General features: G+C 44.7%; 2 protein-coding genes across 4 annotated transcripts; one reads left to right on the forward strand and one right to left on the reverse strand.

The window, feature by feature from the left end:
• The first annotated feature begins 631 nt into the window (after window positions 1–631).
• Window positions 632–8,628, forward strand: LOC129838643 (FYVE, RhoGEF and PH domain-containing protein 4-like). 3 transcript variants are annotated; one of them, XM_055905756.1, is made up of 13 exons: window positions 780–1,162; window positions 1,279–1,424; window positions 1,662–1,818; window positions 2,932–3,070; window positions 3,326–3,384; window positions 3,597–3,737; window positions 4,229–4,413; window positions 4,514–4,544; window positions 4,648–4,719; window positions 4,998–5,123; window positions 5,315–5,380; window positions 8,409–8,448; window positions 8,541–8,628. In XM_055905756.1, the coding sequence occupies exons 1-12, from the start codon at window positions 878–880 to the stop codon at window positions 8,424–8,426; spliced, it is 1,425 nt and encodes a 474-aa protein (XP_055761731.1). In that variant the 5' UTR covers window positions 780–877; the 3' UTR covers window positions 8,427–8,448; window positions 8,541–8,628. The 3 variants fall into 3 exon arrangements, 2 of the variants coding, with proteins under 2 accessions (XP_055761731.1, XP_055761730.1); XR_008756881.1 differs by having other exon boundaries at window positions 632–1,162; window positions 5,315–8,448; XM_055905755.1 differs by having other exon boundaries at window positions 5,315–8,628.
• Window positions 8,629–8,721: 93 nt separating this feature from the next.
• LOC129838644 (DENN domain-containing protein 11-like) lies at window positions 8,722–20,225 on the reverse strand. Its single transcript, XM_055905758.1, has 10 exons — window positions 20,053–20,225; window positions 19,523–19,947; window positions 18,660–18,759; window positions 18,047–18,205; window positions 13,264–13,420; window positions 12,977–13,115; window positions 12,537–12,668; window positions 12,150–12,300; window positions 11,968–12,036; window positions 8,722–11,769 (listed from the first exon to the last, which is right to left on the reverse strand). The coding sequence occupies exons 2-10, from the start codon at window positions 19,911–19,913 to the stop codon at window positions 11,574–11,576; spliced, it is 1,494 nt and encodes a 497-aa protein (XP_055761733.1). The 5' UTR covers window positions 19,914–19,947; window positions 20,053–20,225; the 3' UTR covers window positions 8,722–11,573.
• Window positions 20,226–20,351: the final 126 nt, after the last annotated feature.

The raw sequence follows: 20,351 nt of genomic DNA on the forward strand, positions 1-20,351 counted from the left end.
AATTGAAATCAATAAATTAGTCCCTAGACTATGGATTTCACATGACTGGGCAGGGCTGCAGGAATGGCTGGACCTGGGAGGGCACAGGCCCACCCACTGGGGAGCCAGACCCAGCCAATCAGAATGAGTTTTTTTCGCACAGAAATACTCCTCAGCTTTTTATGCGTATATAGCATTTCTGGGATTTGTTTTATTTCAGCTCATGAAACATGGGACTAACACTTTACATGTTGCGTTTATATTTTTGTTCTGGAACCAGGCTAGGATAGATCCCTTACTCAACTTCGCCCTCCTCCCTCCTTGTCTGCAGTGTCTCCTCAACCTGCTCATCTCCAGAGCCCTGGGAAGAGCCCTGTCAAGGGGCCAGGAGGAGCTCTACTCACAGGGAAGGGATCAGGACCCCAAGGGAGGGGAATAGCAGTCCACAGCCCAGGAAAGTGTCCTGGGACCAGGCCTAGCCACAGACCGGTGAAGGGGGTACCACCAGGGACCCAGAGCCCAAGAAAGGGACTAGGAATCCACAGCCCAGGAAAGAGCTCCATACAGGGGGGACTAGGATCTCAGTCCCCAGGGAAGGGAGCGGGATCCAGGTTGAACCAGCTGAGAAGCCCTGGAGCCAGGATAAAGAGACAGACTGATAGCAGGATCATCCTGCAGCCTGCTTGACCTCATTCACCTTGAGGAAAACCAGTCTGTGCTCAGATCAGCTAACAGCAGCCCAACACATACCACCACCTCTATAAGCCTGGACCAGCCTAGAGACCCAGACAGTGGGTCTATCGACAGCTCACACACAGGACTGAATGCTCACAGTCCAGACAGGGCAGAAGTAGTGGCCTGTAGGGAGGGCAGAGCGAGGGAAATCTCTCCCATAAATATGAACTGTTTGGACCTGATGTGGGACGCTGTACTGGTCAACGGCCATGTAGGAGGCGGAAGGAAGGTGGATACAGGGCTCAACGTGGAACTGTCCCCCTCTCACAGAGCTGCGACTGGGACGGAGGAGGCCATGCTTCAGGAGAGCTCTACAGATGAGAAGAAGATGGAGAGAGGGAGTGAGGTGAGGGTGCAGGACTCCACTGAACAGAAGCTGTATAAGATTGCCAACGAGCTTCTACTCACAGAGAGAGCCTATGTTGCTCGCCTTCACCTACTAGACCAGGTCAGTGTGTCACTGTCAACTTCACTGTTTCTGTTCATCCATTGTAGTTATCGCCACATGATTTGGTCAGTATGTATTGATTAGCAGTCTTTTAACACGTGTGTGTGTGGGTGCAGGTGTTCTGTGCTCGGCTGACTGAGGAGGCCGGTAAAGGCTTGTTCCCTGTAGATGTGGTGAGGACCATCTTCTCCAACATCTCCTCCATCCACACCTTCCACTGCCAGTTCCTACTGCCAGACCTGGAGACGCACATGGGCCAATGGTGAGACAACCCAAATAGATGATGATGCAATTGAAGTACGTCTCTATAATGGGACTGAAGGACATGATTGGATTGGAACCTTTTTATTCAATTAAAAATATGGTTATATTTTATGTAATTCATCCAGCCTCACAAAGACCACAGTAGTTTAAACATTCCTACATTAAATCGCTAGCATATCTAAACTGATTAAATAATAATTTTTTGAACTTTGACCTCCGACCCTTGACCCCACAGGTCTGTGAGCCCTCGTCTGGGTGATGTCATGCAGCAGCATGCTCCCTTCCTCAGGATGTATGCTGAGTACGTGATGAGCTTCGATCAAGCCATGGAGCTGCTTAGAATCTGGACGGAGAGGTCCGCACCATTCAGGAACGTCATACAGGATATACAGGTACGGTGGCTGGGCAGGGACACAGAGTAAACACTTTACCTGAATTTTTTATAAAAAAACAACAAAAAAACACCTTTATTTAACCAGGTAGGCCAGTTGAGAACACGTTCTCATTTACAACTGCAACCTGGCCAAGATAAAGCAAAGGAGTGCGACACAAACAACAGAGTTACACATGGGATAAACAAACGTACAGTCAATAACACAATAGAAAATCTATATACAGTGTGTGCAAATGTAGTAAGATAAGGGAGGTAAGACAATAAATAGGCCATAGTGGCGAAGTAATTTCAAGTTAGTTGGGTGGGCTATTTACAGGTGGGCTGTGTACATGTGCAATGATCGGTAAGCTGCTCTGACAGCTGATGCTGAAAGTTAGTGAGGGAGATATGTCTCCAGCTTCAGTGATTTTTGCAATTCGTTCCAGTCATTGGCAGCAGAGAACTGGAAGGAAAGGCGGCCAAAGGAGGTGTTGGCTTTGGGGATGACCAGTGAAATATACCTGCTTGAGCGCGTGCTACGGTTGGGTGTTGCTATGGTCACCAGTGAGTTGAGATAAGGTGGAGCTTTACCTAGCAAAGGCTTATAGATGACCTGGAGCCAGTGGGTTTGGCGACGAATATGTAGCAAGGACCAGCCAACGAGAGCATACAGGTTGCAGTGGTGGGTAGTATATGAGGCTTTGGTGACAAAGCGGATGGCACTGTGATAGACTGCATCCAATTTGCTGAGTAAAGTGTTGGAGGCTATTTTGTAAATGACATTGCCGAAGTCAAGGATCGGTAAGAGAGTCAGTTTTACGAGGGCATGTTTGGCAGCATGAGTGAAGGAGGCTTTGTTGCGAAATAGGAAGCCGGTTCTAGATTTAACTTTGGATTGGAGATGCTTAATATGAGTCTGGAATGAGAGTTTACAGTCTAGCAAGACACCTAGGTATTTATAGTTGTCCACATATTCTAAGTCAGAACCGTCCAGAGTAGTGATGAATATCTTATTCATTCTCTTAATCTTCAGTTCACCATTAACCTACTGAAAATCAATAGGTGCTAACTTTGCAGTGGTGGAAACATTTAGTCAATTTTGCCCTGTTGTTGATTTTCTGTTATCTTCCAGAGTCAGGAGGTGTGTGGTAGTCTGACCCTGCAGCACCACATGTTGGAGCCGGTCCAGAGACTACCTCGTTATGAGATGCTGCTGAGAGACTACCTCAAGAGACTGCCTAATGACGACTCGGACCACAGCCATGCAGAGAGTGAGTTGACACCTTCCTTACTGTAGCAGAGACATAGTCCAACATACAGTAGATCCACAAAGGCCGGCCTCACTTTTACTGTAGCAGAGTTCAGCTAGTCCTCATTACTAGCTAAGACTCCCGCAGTGTCATCACTTTTACTCAAGCTTGTAGTAACTTTCACAGAAACGATTATAGATTAGGTTTTGTGGTTTAGGGGTGTTGTGGTTTTTCTTTAAAAAAAAATAAGGTGTTGATCTCTTTGTCTGCCTTCAGAGTCTCTGCAGGACATCTCCATGGCAGCAACACACTCCAACAGCGCCATCCGCCAATCAGTACGTGCAGAACTAATATGCCAATCCTCTACTTACTGCAGATAGCAATTGTCAGTACAGTATATCTAGAGACCATTTCCCTTTAGGCATAGAGGTTACTACTGTGAACCACTGTTACCATCTGTACTTTGTTATTTTGCTATCGGTTGGGACAGAAGTTTGTGATCTGCTTTGTTGTCTAACATCCTCTGTTCTGCCGTGTTGTCCTCTAGGAGAACCTGAAGAAGGTGCTGGAGATCTACGAGATGTTGGGGGAGGAGGACGTGATGAATCCCTCCAATGAGTTCATCCGGGAGGGACGCATCCTGATGCTGGCTGCCAGGAACTCCGCCATGGAGAGACACCTCTTCCTGGTTAGACCAGCTCACAATATTTTAACCTTTATTTTACCAGCAAGTCCCATTGAAGTCAGACCACCTCTTTCCCAATGGAGACCTTATGGAGTTTATGAGGACGCAACATTACACAATGTTGCTATAGAAATGTATAATGTAGAACAGACATGATTTTATGCTAAGTATAATGTGAAATGAAATCATCTCTATTTTGTCAGAATCTTGCACTTCACTGACTAGGAACCACTGAACATCCATCCATATAACCCACACGTGTCAAACTCCACCCTTGTACTTGATGAATTAAGGTCACTAATTAGTAAGGAACTCCCCTCACCTGGTTGTCTAGGTCTCAATTGAAAGGAAAAAACGAAAACCCGCAGACACTCGGCCCTCCGTGGAATGAGTTTGACACTCCTGCATTAACGGGTCATTCAGGAGACTCTTGTGGCTCATACTTAAACCCCTCATGTCTTTCTTGCCTCTCCCTCCCCGTGCTCTCCATCCAGTTCAACAACATGCTGCTGTGCTGCGCTCCTCGGTTCAGCCTGGCGGGGCATCGGTTCACCGTGCGGGCACGGATTGACGTGGAGGGCATGACGGTGCAGCGCACCACCAACGAACACCACTCCCACACCTTCCAGGTGTCTGGCAAGGAGAGGACCCTGGAGAGGACCCTGGACCTACAGGCCAGGTGAGGAGAGGGGTGGGTTTCACTAATATAACTCGCCTGAAGGTCTTGGATGGATGTATAGATTTTGTATAAATGTTAACATGTGGCTTTGTCTTTCCAGCTCTGAACAAGACAAAGAGGACTGGATAAAGGTAACAGTGCTTTGTCATATTTTGAAACCCGTTTAAATGACCAATAGCACATGATGAGTATATAGAGAGAGTACACATGATCTGACGTGCCTTGTACTTTCAGGCTTTCCAGGACACTATTGATGTTTTCCTGCAGAAGAATGAGACTTTTGTGTCAGCTTCTAAAGAAGTAGAGGTATCTGTAAGGATCCCTTATTTTTGTGCAAAACAGAGACCGATAGAATGTTTTCTTGCATTATTTTGTGTGTGTTTCTCCATCTGTACGGTATGCTCCCTGTATTAATATAGAGGGATAAATCACAGGCAAATGGGTGTGGAGGGGAACTGATCATTTAGCAAAAGGGAAGGAGAAACAACTCATTTGAGATCCTCTTGCATGTACGGGTGGTAAAACAACATGGAGAGACTGAACTGATTTTGAGCGTTGGTCTTTGTTCCTGTGTGCGTGAACAGATGGAGGAGCTGGGTCGGCGTGCCCCTCGATGGATCAGGGACAATGAGGTGACCATGTGTATGAAGTGTAGCGAACCCTTCAACGCCCTCACCCGATGGAGACACCACTGCAGAGCCTGTGGCTGTGTGAGTTAACACACACGTACACACATGGATACACACACACACAACGCACACTTCACATTCACTTTACCTAAGGCTGGGGTGAGGTTATGATTAGTTGAAATGGCATTCACGTTCAGTGTTGTACTAACATTCTTTCTAACATAACCAGACTGATATGACCATGACTTCCTGTGTGTCCACCTGTCTGTCAGGTGGTGTGTTGGAGGTGTTCAGACAACAAAGTAACTCTGGAGTACGATGGCAACAAGGTGAACAAGGTGTGTCTAGACTGCCACGCCGCCCTGACCCTCCGGGCCAACAGAGAGGAGAGGGGAGAGGGCATGGAGGGGGGTCATTCTAGAGGTTCCACACCCCACCTTCCCATTTCCATCCCTACCCTTTCCCCAGGATGTGAAGGCCTTGTCTAGGGTCCCCTTGCAGGGGACAGGTGACTGGTGTTGTCAATGAAAATGGGATGGTGGTTAATGACAACGCCATGGTTGGCAATGGCAAGGGGACGGTCATCAATGGCAACGAAAGTGTCACTGATAATGGTTACGGGAGTGTCGCCAATAGAAACGGGATGGTTGTCAATGACAGCGAGGACGCACGCTCAAACAGCCTCAGTGTTCAAACACACACAGTCTCTGCACTTGTGTTCAGTGTTAAGGCCTTAATGAGATGCAGTGAGCTCCAAAAGTATTGGGATAGTGACATATCTGAAATGATACAATGACTGAGGTTAAAGTGCAGACTATCTGCTTTAATAAAAGGGTATTTTCATCCATATCGGGTGACCTGTTTATAAATTACAGCACGTTTTGTACATAGTCCCCCCATGTTAGGGGACCCATCTATTGGGACAAATTCACTTATATGGATATTAGAGTAGTACAAAGCATTTGGTCCCATATTCCTAGCATGCAATGATTACATCAAGCTTGTGACTCTACAAACTTGTTGGATGCATTTGCTGTTTGTTTTGGTTGTGTTTCAGATTATTTGGTGCCCAATAGAAATGTATGGTAAATAATATATTGTGTCATTTTGGAGTCACTTTTATTGTAAATAAGAATATGTTTCTAAACACTTCTACATTAATGTGGATGCTACCATGATTCCGGAACTTTTACTACTTTAATACACATAAGTTAATTTTTTCCCAATTCTTTTGGTCCCCTAAAATGGGGAGGACTATGTACAAAAGGTACTGCAATTTCTAAATGTTGGATGAAAATACGATCAAAGTTGACAGTCTACACTTTAACCCCACCGTCATTGTATAATTTGAAATCTAAAGCGCTAGAGTACAGAGCCCAAATAAACAAAAATGTCACTGTCCTAATATTTTTGGCGCTCTCTGTATACCGTAATGGGTTGGCAATGAGATGAATTTGTGTAAAAACTCGAGAGAAGCAATGTGTTCTGCCTATCCCTATCTGAATAAGAAAATTAATTAACCTTATAGTTTGTATTAGAAATGATTTACCTTTTGAAAAAATAAAGTTAAACTTGTTTAAAAGAGAAGCAAGGTGTTCATTTGAACTAGAAAATAAAAGTTTGAAACTTATCAGCTAAGTTTCTTATGCTAGCAGTATGTGTCATTAAAGAGATTCTCCTATACTTTTGTATACTTTTTCCCCTGTAGTTCAGAAAGTAGCACTCACAACCCAACAAAGGTCCCCGAAAAGTGCGTACTACATGCAGATATGTGGACCACGTCATTGCTCTCTCGATTAATCCCACCTGTGTAGGTGTGTTTTGCATCAGCTGGAAGTTGATTGCCTTCGATTTGGAACCGGGCTGCCTCCTGGGTTTGAACCAGGTGCCCCTTTCAAAGTCCACTGCCAAGATCTTTCTTCTAAACAAAACTGACATAATTAAACATGCGTATGTAATTACTAGGATTCTGTCTTTTCCCATGCAAAAGGGATTTCTTTTGATAAAAAATACTTTTATCTGTCTTCCCAATGAGACATTTTTTGAAAATTCTAACATTTTACTTTATGGAAAAGAGAGATTTTTCTGGAAGATGCACCATGCTGCCTTGTTGACAAAATGACAGAGCGGCGCAGATTACTGTTCCATTTGAGAAGGGCGCTCCTCTCTCCCCGCTTTCGCCCAATGATTTAAGGATCCATAGACCGGTGCCCCGCCGGCTTATAATAATAGGCTGCAACCTTTCTCTGCTGTGGCCACTGAGCCGTTGGGTCCGCCCTGCAACATCATTGGATAACGCTGGGCAGGCCTCTTGCTAGCTCTCGCTCAGATACGAGTGGCTGAAGCTCATTGGCTAGAACTTGAATTGCCAGGTGGCTGGCCCACGTGGGGGGAAATGTAGGGAAGTGGTGCAGCACAGCTTCAAGAAAAGTCACTTCAATCTAGGGATTTCGTGGCTAATTGATGTAAAAAAGTAATTATTCTCATAGATTATGCATGTATGAACACATTCAGCCCAAAGTGGGAGGTTTAAAAAATACTTTCACCAAAGTACAGGAGCATGTCTTTAAGTAAATATATTCCTTTGGAGAAGTTCTACACGTTTTATGGAGATGGAGACCTTCCACTATATACACTACATGACCAAAAGTATGTGGACACCTGCTTGTTGAACATCTCATTCCGAATCATGGGCGTTTAATATGGAGTTGGTCCCCCCTTTGCTGCTATAACAGCCTGCACTCTTCTGGGAAGGCTTTCCACTAGATGTTGGAACATTTCTGCGAGTACTTGTTTCCATTCAGCTACACAAGCATTAGTTTGGTCGGGCACTGACGTTGGGCGATAAGACCTGGCTCGCAGTCAGCGTTCCAATATATCCCAAAGGTGTTCAATGGGGTTGAGGTCAGGGCTCTGTGCAGGCCAGTCAAGTTCTTCCACACCGATCTCGACAAACCATTCCTGTATATACCTCGCTTTGTGCACAGGGGCATTGTCATGCTGAAAAAAACATGTTACATTTCTCCTGCAGTGCCTAACTACATTTTGTATGTGTGTAGATAAGTGGACAGAATGCAGTCTCCGCTAACGGGAGAATGTTGCTTTTCAATCACGCTGTAACGCTGAACTTCTGCGACACGGATTGAATAGAGCCCCAAAAGATTTTGAGAATGTCTGACCATAATTGCAGCCATGAGTGCCATACTGAAAGCCAGTGAGGAGGAGGTGGAGGAGCTGAAGAGAGAGAATGCAGTTTGAAGTCATTTGGCCAACTACTGTTTCTCATGTGTTGATCAAAATTGTAATTTTTTATAGGCAGTTTATTTTATGCCTATTTCTCATGTGTTTCCTTTCATATTATTTTAGCCCTGGAGGCCATCGTGACATCCAGTGAGTAGCAACACAGGTAATCAAACTTTGTAAAAAACAACAACATTATACTTAAGGTAGGTTTAACAAATGTTAAGTTTACTAATGTGTCCTTTCCTGTAATCACAGCTTTGGAAGCCAGGCCGAGTGTCAGTGAGAGGGGGGGGTGGAGCTGAAGAGAGAGAACGCAGGTAAAAGCGATACAGAAAAGGAGTGTTGTTTTCCAGTCAGAAGTGCTGCATCTGCACTTGTTTGTAACCCGAGAAGGTGGTTGGGGGGGGCTCTTGGTGAACGTTTAAGCAGAATAATGTTGTCTTTCATGGGCTTTATTTATCTTTCAATAATCAGTGTCAATACTGACACCAGACTTCTACAGCAAAGTCGTCACCAACATCAGCATGGCCTGCAAACCAACTACAGGTAGCCTACTAACCACACAAATCAACACACACTGAATCCAGCTAGTCCAGCATTACCAACAGTTTCTCTAGCCCTGTTTATACCTGCTGTTAACATGTGCCCTCATCTTGTCTTTTTACACTTTTAAGATCTGATCACATCACACTGCGTCATTTAAAATGTGGGCACAATCAGAATGTGGACAGCATCAGGACAAAGGCTGCATGTTAGAACCAGGTATTAACAGGGCTGATCCCTCCTTCCTCTGATGCAGGTATCTTCACAGCACCAGTGAGAGGAGTCTACATCAGATTCACTGCCATGGATTACCTCACATCGCATTCATGTGTGTATATCTTTACCACAATGACAAGAGAGTTCTGTTAAATCACTAATATGGTACCCATGGAGATCTTCGGTACAGGTCTAATGCATTGACTCTAGAGCTGGAGGAGGGGGATGTGATGTACATGTGTCTCCCTTCAGGCAGGAGGCTCTTTGATCATTCTAATAACTACACCTTCAGTGGCTTCCTGCTCTTCCCTATGTGAAGGGAGCACTGTAACTTATGTAATGATTTCTGATGTGAACAGTTCTGATGAATCAATAAAGAGCATCATTTTTTTTTTTTTAAGCCAGACAATTCTTTTGTTTACATTTTTATTTAAACATTTTTTGTAATTTAGCAGACGCTCTTATTCAGAACGATTTACAGGAGCAATTAGAGTTAAGTGCCTTGCTCAAGGGCACATTGACAGATTTTTCACCTATTCGGTATTGGGCTTCAAACCAGCGACCATTCGGTTACTGGTCCAACGCTCATAACCGCTAGGCTACCTGCCACCCTCAGTCATTCACAGTTTACCATCACTGACGTAAAGTGTCTCCATCACAGGAGGTTGGTGGAACCTTAAATTGGGGAGGATGGGCTTGTGGTAATGGCTGGAGCGGAATAAATGGAATGGTATCAAACACATAGTTTCCATGTGTTTGATACCATTCCACTAACTCCATTCCATCCATTATTATGAGCCATCCTCCCCTCACCAGCCTCCACTGGTCCATTACTGTAGATCTGCTTTTCTTTGTATTTCTGACAGTCACAATTGCGGAGGCGCAAACCAAAAACAATTTAAACCTCAACAGAAATGGAGACAGTAGTTTTTACCATTCCCTTCGTATGTTTGACATTGAGAGTTGCGGAAACACACACAAAAGCAGAAGAATGTTGTTTTGAACCCACAACCTCTAAGTGTTGAGGTAGAGATAGAACCACTACACCACCATCACATTGTATGTTTGACAATTAAAGTCGCGGAAATGTACACAAAAGCTAAGTAGATGAGGTTTGAAGCTAGAACCTCTTGGTCTCAAGGCAGTAATTGAACTATTGCACCACCACCTTCATCACATTTGATACCATACTCTGTATGTTTGACATCGAGTTGCTGAAACGTTCGCAATATAGGAAATTAGGTTCAAACTTGCAACCTCTTGGTCTGAAGGATGGGATTTAACCATTGAGCCACCAGCTAATTCACATTTTTCACTCTTTGTGTATTTGACATAGAGAACTGCGGAAACACACAAAAGCATACGTTTAGATTTGAGCCCAAAACCTCTTGGTCAAACAGCTGTGATTAAAGGTACATTTTTAAAGTCATATAAAGTTGTTACATTTCTATGTTGGACGTCATAAGAAAGTGTGCTGGTGAGTCCAGACCCCTCTTTCACCAGAAACCAAATCCACATGTGAACTAGTATTGTGTACTTAGGGCTCGATTCAGTCCGTATCACGGAAGTTGCACGACTGAACTGTAAAGGGGATTTCCCAATGAGCTGACATATGCAGCGTTTACTCTGAATGCAGTCTCCGCGAACGCGTAAACGTTGCCTTTAAATGTATATCGCACTGTAGCGTGGATCTTCAGCGCTACGGATTGAATCGGGCCCTTAGTATCATATCCGTAGTATCATGATTATGGATGGTGTTGATGGCCATTTCTATACAATGCTGACCACAGAGGTTCTGGGCTTACCAGTGACTTAATGGGATCATTTTATAATAAAACACATTCTACACATCCCTATCTATTTACAGACAAAAGCTTGGTGATTTCTTCTCTCAAAAACATAGATTTCCTATTAAGAGAAGTGACAAATCCTCCCTCAGTTTGAGGACATCACCACAGACTTTAGATTTGACTCCCCATTTGAAAACAGAAGGAACCCTAAGCATGACTTCCTTGGTAAGTTCTGCTCATTGGCACCGAATCTCCAGAGTTCCAGGATGTTTCTGGTTGGCTCCACTCCTCCAGAAAAAGAGGGTTGGGGATAGACATGAATGACATTCCTCTGTACTGTACATTTTATTGACAGGCAGGAAGGCGATGGTTAACAATCCAGACTGAGCATCCATGAATGTCACAGGACAGTGCCAAGAACCAAATTCCATTAGTCTTTTCTGGTTCAGTGGCTCTCTCCATTCATTTGCTTTTTTGGCCTGAGAGTCTCCCGTATTCATAAAGCATCTGAGTAGGAATGCTGATCTAGGATCAGGTCCCCCCTGTCCATGTAATGAGCTCTAAAAGAATAAACGGATCTGAGATCAGCACTACTGAGACGCTTCATGAATACAGGCTCTGGTCTCAGCCTTGCCAAAGTATTCTGACCTCTCATAGTCCAGACTCCAGACTGTCTGTATTGAGTCTGTGTGTCTAGGTGTGTAGGACCCTGTATGTCAGTCAGAGTGCCACCCAGGCCTCAGCTGCAGCAAGGGTGATCGGTGACCAGGAGGCTGTCATAGCCGTATGTCTCCAGCAGGTAGAGCAGGAAGAGCCTGTCTCCGTGAGGGTCTAGCCCCATGGCCCTCACACTCTCCTGGGTTAGGATGGGCTCAGGGCTCCCTGCCACCTCACTCAGCGTTTGGAAGATACGGTTATTCTGCTCCAGGAAAAACCTACAACGGTAAGGAAAAGTAACTTAAAAATTAAGAAATACTTTCTTTTTTTTTTTAAACAATGTTTTCATGGACATTTGTATTTAGTTTATATGTAGAAATAAACTGCTTAAATGTAAAAAATAATAATAATAATTCAATTTTGAAGAGTTCTCTATAACGCCAGTTGTAGACTGGGTCCTGGTGTAATATACTGACAGAATGAAGTGGTCCTCTTCACTGGACACACAGTCTCCATTCTCCTCCTGAGAATATAACAGCATCTGCCTGGAAACACAATGCTGTCATTATTATCGTCACTTATATCCTCTGTATCGACTACAAGAGGATAACATTAACAACATTCTCCTCCTCAGGTTGTTTTGCAGACTGTACTGTACCTCTGTTCAGTGAGTTTGCGGTACTTCTCTCGGTCTGCAGTGTTGAGACGCAGTAAAGGCTTCAGACTCTCTCTGGTCGTCCTCACATTCTGGTTATCCACATAGACGTCATACAGGTCACGCTTCTCCTCAAAGATCTTCTCTGTGGTGCCTACACACACAAGCCCCTCAGGTTTATTGTAATGAGGGTAAAAAGTCTCAAATGTATTCCGTTCTGTCGCTCATAGATGTGAAAGAAATAGACTGGTTGTAGAAGTGATAACAAAACCCTACAATGCATCCACCATATTGCTTTCACCCATCTTCACATTTCAGATCAGTGCAGATGAATTAAAGGGGAAGTTGAAGACTATGAAAATGCCCTATTCCATGACTCCAGACACTCACATGCTACGTAGGACAGTTCCGTATCCAGGGTATCGATGTCTGCCACGTTGACATAGAAGAAGGGGCGGAACTCTGGCACGGCCACGCCCACCCCCGGGATGGACACGTTGGCCAGGCAACAGCAGCAGTACACTAGGGAGGACAGGAAATAGAGAAAGTTAATGAAAATGTATATAAAAGTGTATGTTTAAGAGTACATAGGTGAGTAGCATTGTGTTCTTTTGAGCGCAAAGAAAACAAACGCAACTGAGAAGTTACTGTGTGTGTCTGTGTCTGTGCTTGCGTCCATATCAGTGTGTGCGTCTGTGTCTGTGTCTGTGCTTGCATCCGTATCAGTGTGTGTGTCTGTGCTTGCGTCCGTATCAGTGTGTGTGTCTGTGTCTGTGCTTGCGTCCGTATCAGTGTGTGTATCTGTGCATAGTGTTAGTGCTCCCCCTCACCTCTATAACAGACCACGCCTACAGGTGGAGGAGAGAAGATGAGGATACGTCTCCTCAGCAGAGCTAACTTCCACAGGACCATGATCTGCTCCCCAAAGAACTGGATGAACTGAGACATGCAGCCAGCTGGGTGGGTGATCTGGAGGGAGGAGGAGAGCTACTGTCATCGTCATCATCATCATCATCATCACCACCATCAATACTAGCAGCACAATAACACACACACAGACTCCTATCACCTGAAATACCATTTCATATTCCCGTAATAGTAAACCACAACCTCTCACCTTCATCTCAGGGTGCATACAGTGGTTGAGTGCTGCTCCCCAGGGACTGCCAGGACATGCAGTAACCACACTCTCCCCATCGGGGGGCAGCACTGATCTCTTATCCTCAAAGAACGCCTCCAGAGGAGAGTACTGGCCAGGAGTTTTCAACTGGAGCCTGGATCAGACACACACACACATGTACGCACACACACAAATTGAAAGTCATACAGGCAATGTAAGCAGAATGCATGCAGGTAATTATATTCGAGCAAGGGTCTGAGATGGACAGGAAAAGACAGGCAGAACGTAAGAATGAGACTGAGATTTACATCAGGGGGTTCTAATATCACCTCTGAAGGGTTCGTCCCAAAACATGGTCCATTTAACCCAAAATTAACCGAACCAGTGGTAATGTAAGATTTGGGCTCATTTATAGCTATCTAATGTAAAGCCATTGTGTATCTTTCTGGGAATGGGTCTGTTATTGTGTCTGGGGGAAGATTACCATAGTGGGGTCTCTCCTTGTCACCCTATAATAACAGAGTAGGTAGAAGTTGCTCCTAAACACTGATACAGGAACAGTTGTTTCCATCCCCCCTAATGATAAATTAGGATTGGGAGTAGGGTAATCTGATCCTAGATCGGTTATTAGGGGCAACTTCCACTTCGAGCTATGCTAACATCGTCAGCATTCTCTCTTCAACTCTACTAAGGGTTGACATCTAAATGGCAATCTGTGTGTATAACATTGACAACTGAAAATGTGAGTTATGCATGCAGAGTAGGCCTCATGTTAGGATTCATCCTGGCCTATCAATGCAACAGTAGTGTCCTTGAAACAACAGATGAGCATGCTACTCACACTAAAAAGTGATGGGCTTGGATTCCTGTTAAGGCAAGTGCCGATTTCATGGTTTTACTGCTAACCTACAAAGCATTACATGGACTTGCTCCTACCTATCTTTCCGATTTGGTCCTGCTGTACATACCTACACGTACGCTACGGTCACAAGATGCAGGCCTCCTAACTGTCCCTAGAATTTCTAAGCAAACAGCTGGAAGCAGGGATTTCTCCTATAGAGCTCCATTTTTATGTAATGGTCTGCATACCCATGTGAGACGCAGACTCGGTCTCAACCTTTAAGGCTTTACTGAAGACTCATCTCTTCAGTAGGTCCTATGATTGAGTGTAGTCTGGCCCAGGAGTGTGAAGGTGAACGGAAAGGCACTGGAGCAACGAACCGCCCTTGATGTCTCTGCCTGGCCGGTTCCCCGCTCTCCACTGGGATTCTCTGCCTCTAACCCTATTACAGGGGCTGAGTCACTGGCTTACTGGTGCTCTTCCATACCGTCCCTAGGAGGGGTGCGTCACTTGAGTGGGTTGAGTCACTGACGTGATCTTCCTGTCTGGGTTGGCGCCCCCCCTTGGGTTGTGCCGTGGCGGAGATCTTTGTGGGCAATACTCGGCCTTGTCTCAGGATGGTAAGATGGTGGTTGAAGATATCCGTCTAGTGGTGTGGGGGCTGTTCTTTGGCAAAGTGGGTGGGGTTATATCCTGCCTGTTTGGCCCTGTCCGGGGGTATCGTCGGATGGGGCCAAAGTGTCTCCCGACCCGTCCTGTCTCAGCCTCCAGTATTTATGCTGCAGTAGTTTATGTGTCGGGGGGCTAGGGTCAGTCTGTTATATCTGGAGTATTTCTCCTGTCTTATCCGTTGTCCTGTGTGAATTTAAGTATGTTCTCTCTAATTCTCTCTCCCTCCCTCCCTCTTTCTTTCTTTCTTTCTTTCTCTCTCGGAGGACCTGAGCCCTAGGACCGTGCCTAAGGACTACCTGGCCTGATGACTCCTTGCTGTCCCCAGTCCACCTGGCCGTGCTGCTGCTCCAGTTTCAACTGTTCTGCCTATGGAACCCTGACCTGTTCACCGGACGTGCTACCTGTCCTAGACCTGCTGTTTTCAACTCTCTAGAGGCAGCAGGAGCGGTAAAGATACTTTGAATGATCGGCTATGAAAAGCCAACTGACATTTACTCCTGAGGTGCTGACTTGCTGCACCCTCGACATCCACTGTGATTATTATTATTATTTGACCCTGCTGGTCATCTCTGAACATTTGAACATCTTGGCCATGTTCTGTTATAATCTCCACCCGGGACAGCCAGAAGAGGACTTTGCACCCCTCATAGCCTGGTTCCTCTCTAGGTTTCTTCCTAGGTTCTGGCCTTTCTAGGGAGTTTTTCCTAGCCACCGTGCTTCTACACCTGCATTGCTTGCTGTTTGGGGTTTTAGGCTGGGTTTCTGTACAGCACTTTGAGATATCAGCTGATGTAAGAAGGGCTTTATAAATACATTTGATTGATTGATTGATGGGCTACAAACAACCCAATGTTGGTAATTTGGTAACCCAGAGCTGGTTAAATAGTGGACAGAACACATGTTGGGTTATTTGGTAACCCAGAGCTGGTTAAATAGTGGACAGAACACATGTTGGGTTATTTGGTAACCCAGAGCTGGTTACATAGTGGACAGAACACATGTTGGGTTATTTGGTAACCCAGAGCTGGTTACATAGTGGACAGAACACATGTTGGGTTATTTGGTAACCCAGAGCTGGTTACATAGTGGACAGAACACATGTTGGGTTATTTGGTAACCCAGAGCTGGTTAAATAGTGGACAGAACACATGTTGGGTTATTTGGTAACCCAGAGCTGGTTACATAGTGGACAGAACACATGTTGGGTTATTTGGTAACCCAGAGCTGGTTACATAGTGGACAGAACACATGTTGGGTTATTTGGTAACCCAGAGCTGGTTACATAGTGGACAGAACACATGTTGGGTTATTTGGTAACCCAGAGCTGGTTACATAGTGGACAGAACACATGTTGGGTTATTTGGTAACCCAGAGCTGGTTACATAGTGGACAGAACACATGTTGGGTTATTTGGTAACCCAGAGCTGGTTACATAGTGGACAGAACACATGTTGGGTTATTTGGTAACCCAGAGCTGGTTACATAGTGGACAGAACACATGTTGGGTTATTTGGTAGCCCAGAGCTGGTTACATAATGGACAGAACACATGTTGGGTTATTTGGTAACCCAGAGCTGGTTACATATTGGACAGAACACATGTTGGGTTATTTGGTAACCCAGAGCTGGTTAAATAGTGGACAGAACACATGTTGGGTTATTTGGTAACCGAGAGCTGGTTACATAATGGACAGAACACATGTTGGGTTATTTGGTAACCCAGAGCTGGTTACATAGTGGACAGAACACATGTTGGGTTATTTGGTAACCCAGAGCTGGTTAAATAGTGGACAGAACACATGTTGGGTTATTTGGTAACCCAGAGCTGGTTACATAGTGGACAGAACACATGTTGGGTTATTTGGTAACCCAGAGCTGGTTACATAATGGACAGAACACATGTTGGGTTATTTGGTAACCCAGAGCTGGTTACATAGTGGACAGAACACATGTTGGGTTATTTGGTAACCCAGAGCTGGTTACATAATGGACAGAACACATGTTGGGTTATCTTGACCCAGCCAGTTGGGTTACATGTACAGCCCAACAAATTGGGATTACCCAAACATGGGTTCATTTAACTATCAATTGGTTATTTTTACTCTCATGCTGGTTGACCTAGCAGGTGGGTATTTTTTAATGTAATCCTTAGGTTATTTTCAGGAGGCGTGGTTTATTAGTGTGAGGAAATGTAATTCCTGTTCATCATGTTAAGTTTACATACTGCAAATTAAAATGTTCCTTTTTATTTGTGTTTTTATTATACATTCTTCCATAATATTAAAGATGCACTATGCAGAAATCACTCCACCATTTCCTGGATGCTACAATTCTATTAGTTAGCCTAATTTCAGTTTATGTGACATAACAAGCAAGTATAGTGTAGAGAATCATTGTACCATCTAAACCAGGGTTTCCCAAACTCAGTCCTCGGTCAGGTCGCCCCAAAAGTTACATATTGCAGATATAAGATTATTTATTAGATATGATAATAAGGTATACCACCTTATTGGATCCCAACAATGAGGTTTAAATAGGCTTTAAGAGAACTCATACACTTCTGTAAACAGCTACAAAAATGCAAATGTTTAACCATAACATGTGATAACTATGCAATAGAACAGATCTACAGGAATCACATTTACTCTCATGGGTGCCTAAAAGAGGAAGCGCAAGGAAGAGAAAGTGCTGTTTTTTACTCCACAGTAGGTTTGTGTACAAAATAGTCTGAGTCTGAAATTGGTACCCTATTCCCTATTAGTACACTCCTTTTGACCAGAGGTTGCCAGCACAACTTTTGACTCTTGTCAAAAGTAGTGCACTACATAGGGAATAGGGTGCCACTTTCAGACTCAGCCTATCTTGTTGAGCAGGATATCTGACACCCCTTGACTCTCACACACCATGTTTAATGCATGAGATAATTATAAAACACCAGGGAGACGACTGTGACTTGAGGAGAAAGAGAGAGAGACCGACATGAGAGAGGATACAGAGAGTGAAAGAAAGTGAGAGAGAGTTAAAGAGAGCATGGGGGCTATAGAGTACAAGAAACAGAAAAAGAGAGATCCAGAGAACGATTGGGAGAGGGGGTAGAGGGGGAGTGAAAGAGAGAGTAGAAGAAAGAAAGATCGGGTGATAGAAATAGAGAGAGTGACGGGAAAAAATAGTGTGTGTGAAAAACAGCGACCAAAAAAAGAGAAAGAGAGAGACAAAGACAGAGAGGATTGATATTTTCGATAGATAACATAACTTAAATGGGTTCTACCTGACTTGGTGTTCCAGGAAGCTCATGTATCGGTACAGCAGGGTGTAAGAGGTTGACAGGATACCCACAGACTTCATTCTTGCCCCCCTCTCCACCACACTCTCCACCGCCATGTTGGCAAAGCACGCCAGGCCAAAGTACCCGCCCTTACGGAAGTATCTGTGGGGGGCCAGAGAAAGAACCATGAGTCAAGCCAAGGGAACATACTGCCCTGCCATTTGGCTGTTTTCTCTGCTGACCATCAGATCTAAAGTTTTGCTGTCCTGCCAAGGACAAAAAAATAGAATTGTTTAATCTAAAAGGTCTTCCTCGCCTTCACTTGTATGCTGTCCTTCATCAGCTTTGCTATGAAAGAACAGGGCAGAGAAGAATAGGACACCGGTGGCATTCCCTTATTGTCATGGCTGTTCCTGTGATTTCAAATGAGTTTAAATGAAGGAGACAAGGACAGCAAGCCTATTAGACTACTGAGATGCATCCAGGATAGAATACAAAGAAAGGATGCCACTTTATACTATTGAGAGATGCACTCAGGATACTATTGAGAGATGCACTCTGGTTTAAAATAAAGGAATCCAGTTTATATGATTGAGATGCAGCCGGGTGTACTTACATGAAGTCGCTGGAGACTCTGTGGGAGCCGCTGGCCATAGCCTTGAACTCTACTCCCTCCAGGTTCATGTCCCCTGGCAGACACCACTCTAACATGTTACCTAAACAGTAAACACACGCACACACACACACATTAAGGGGAGTGAAATTAGGCAATACTGTAGGTGTGGTTACCATAACAACTGTCCTAAAATGGGGTGGAAATCTGTGCAAATATGCATGTAGATCAACCAACCAACCACAGGCCGCAAAACGATTTGGAATAAGCCGTCATTACCCAATTAAGTCAATTCCCTCATTTATTAAAGTAATTCAATCTGCAGTGAAATCCACAGGCTGACTCCCTCTCTCTCCTAATCACTCATTAGAATGTATAGTCCCAGACAGTCTTAAGAATACGTACGTAACAACTCATTGGTTGTGAAGCCGGTGGTCAGACATTATCAACAGATGTGTATATCTAGCCTACTATGGCTTATACCACTCTGATATTCCCGAGGTGAATGACAGGGGATGCCTTTAGGGTGTGGTCATAGAGAATTCACACATCCCCTGTGACTTTGGGGTTCCTGAGTAAGACTATAGAGGTCTTTGTGTTCAAGAGCATCCTCATTGCATCCCATGGTTGGGGTCATCAATTCTCTGGCCTAGTTCAAATGAATCCATCCCAAGCTCTCTGATGCAATTTCTGCTAATAATAACCAGTATGCCTATAATGAATAATAAAATCATTATTGTATGCATGGATGCTATAGGCCTATAGATGTTACAAATTGATACAAGGGTGTGACTATGCAGGTGTGACCATTCTCTAGGCAGCAGCACAGCACGAAAAAATAACCGAGGTCCCTCGACTCGACTCACCTGATCTTGTATCAAATGTCACCACAAACACGGCCACGATCGGATCCTTTTCCTCCCATTTCACCATGATATCGTGCGGCACCTCTCCTTGTCCTGGGGCCGGGGTATGGTCATCCTTGTCAAGACACTGAGCATCCCATTCCGCAGGGGTGGGGACCGTGCTCCTGGGTGAGAGGGATGTGTCTATGCTAGAGACTGCTGATGTGAAAGACCCAGGACCCCCCGGACTGGTGCTCCACCCTATCCCCGGCACAGTGCACCCCAACGCCCGACTGTTGGCGGGGCTCGGCCCCTTGACGTCCTTCTCCTCTTCTGGTGTGGGAACAGGTTTCTCTGCGGGAGGAACCTCCTCCCAGTCCAGTAGCGGTGCCCGGTCGGACTTCTCCACCATTGCGGCTCAGCTGTCAGCGACCCCCGGCTTGACTCTGTGACGAAAGGATGCAGGAGAACAGAATCGTGTACAGACACGGAGCGGAGAGGCCATTCGTAATGCATTAGCTACGCGTTGGTTGAAATAAATCCATACTCACAATTGCAAATGTTAAATTGATTGATTCCGTTGAAACACAAGCTGTCTACTTTGTGTATGATAGCCTGCTCCTTTTGCATAGGGACATCTAAAGATGCACATCCACTTAGGTATAATAAGAGTGTACATAAATTATTCTTTCGTGTTTTGGGGGTGCGTTCAAGAATCCACACTATTATACGTGCTATTTGTAGGTCTTTCTACAGGAAAAAACGTTTTGAAACGTTGTCATCTTGAATACAGCTCATTGTAGGTCTCTAGTTCCTCGTCAACGCACATTCAATATAGTATTTTTTTTAT

The sequence above is a fragment of the Salvelinus fontinalis genome, chromosome 39 (assembly GCF_029448725.1).
Source record: "Salvelinus fontinalis isolate EN_2023a chromosome 39, ASM2944872v1, whole genome shotgun sequence".
Taxonomy (NCBI): Eukaryota; Metazoa; Chordata; class Actinopteri; order Salmoniformes; family Salmonidae; genus Salvelinus; species Salvelinus fontinalis.

Excerpts from the sequence above, each read along its gene's own strand:
- LOC129838643 (XM_055905755.1), top strand. The coding sequence starts at position 878 with ATGAACTGTTTGGACCTGATGTGGGACGCTGTACTGGTCAACGGCCAT. Across the intron at positions 1,163-1,278 it reads GCCTTCACCTACTAGACCAG|GTGTTCTGTGCTCGGCTGAC; the intron begins GTCAGTGTGTCA and ends GTGTGGGTGCAG. Across the intron at positions 3,385-3,596 it reads ACAGCGCCATCCGCCAATCA|GAGAACCTGAAGAAGGTGCT; the intron begins GTACGTGCAGAA and ends GTTGTCCTCTAG.
- LOC129838644 (XM_055905758.1), bottom strand. The coding sequence starts at position 19,913 with ATGGTGGAGAAGTCCGACCGGGCACCGCTACTGGACTGGGAGGAGGTT. Across the intron at positions 13,116-13,263 it reads GTATGCACCCTGAGATGAAG|ATCACCCACCCAGCTGGCTG; the intron begins GTGAGAGGTTGT and ends TCCTCCCTCCAG. Across the intron at positions 11,770-11,967 it reads GAAGAGGACCACTTCATTCT|GTTTTTCCTGGAGCAGAATA; the intron begins GTCAGTATATTA and ends TTACCGTTGTAG.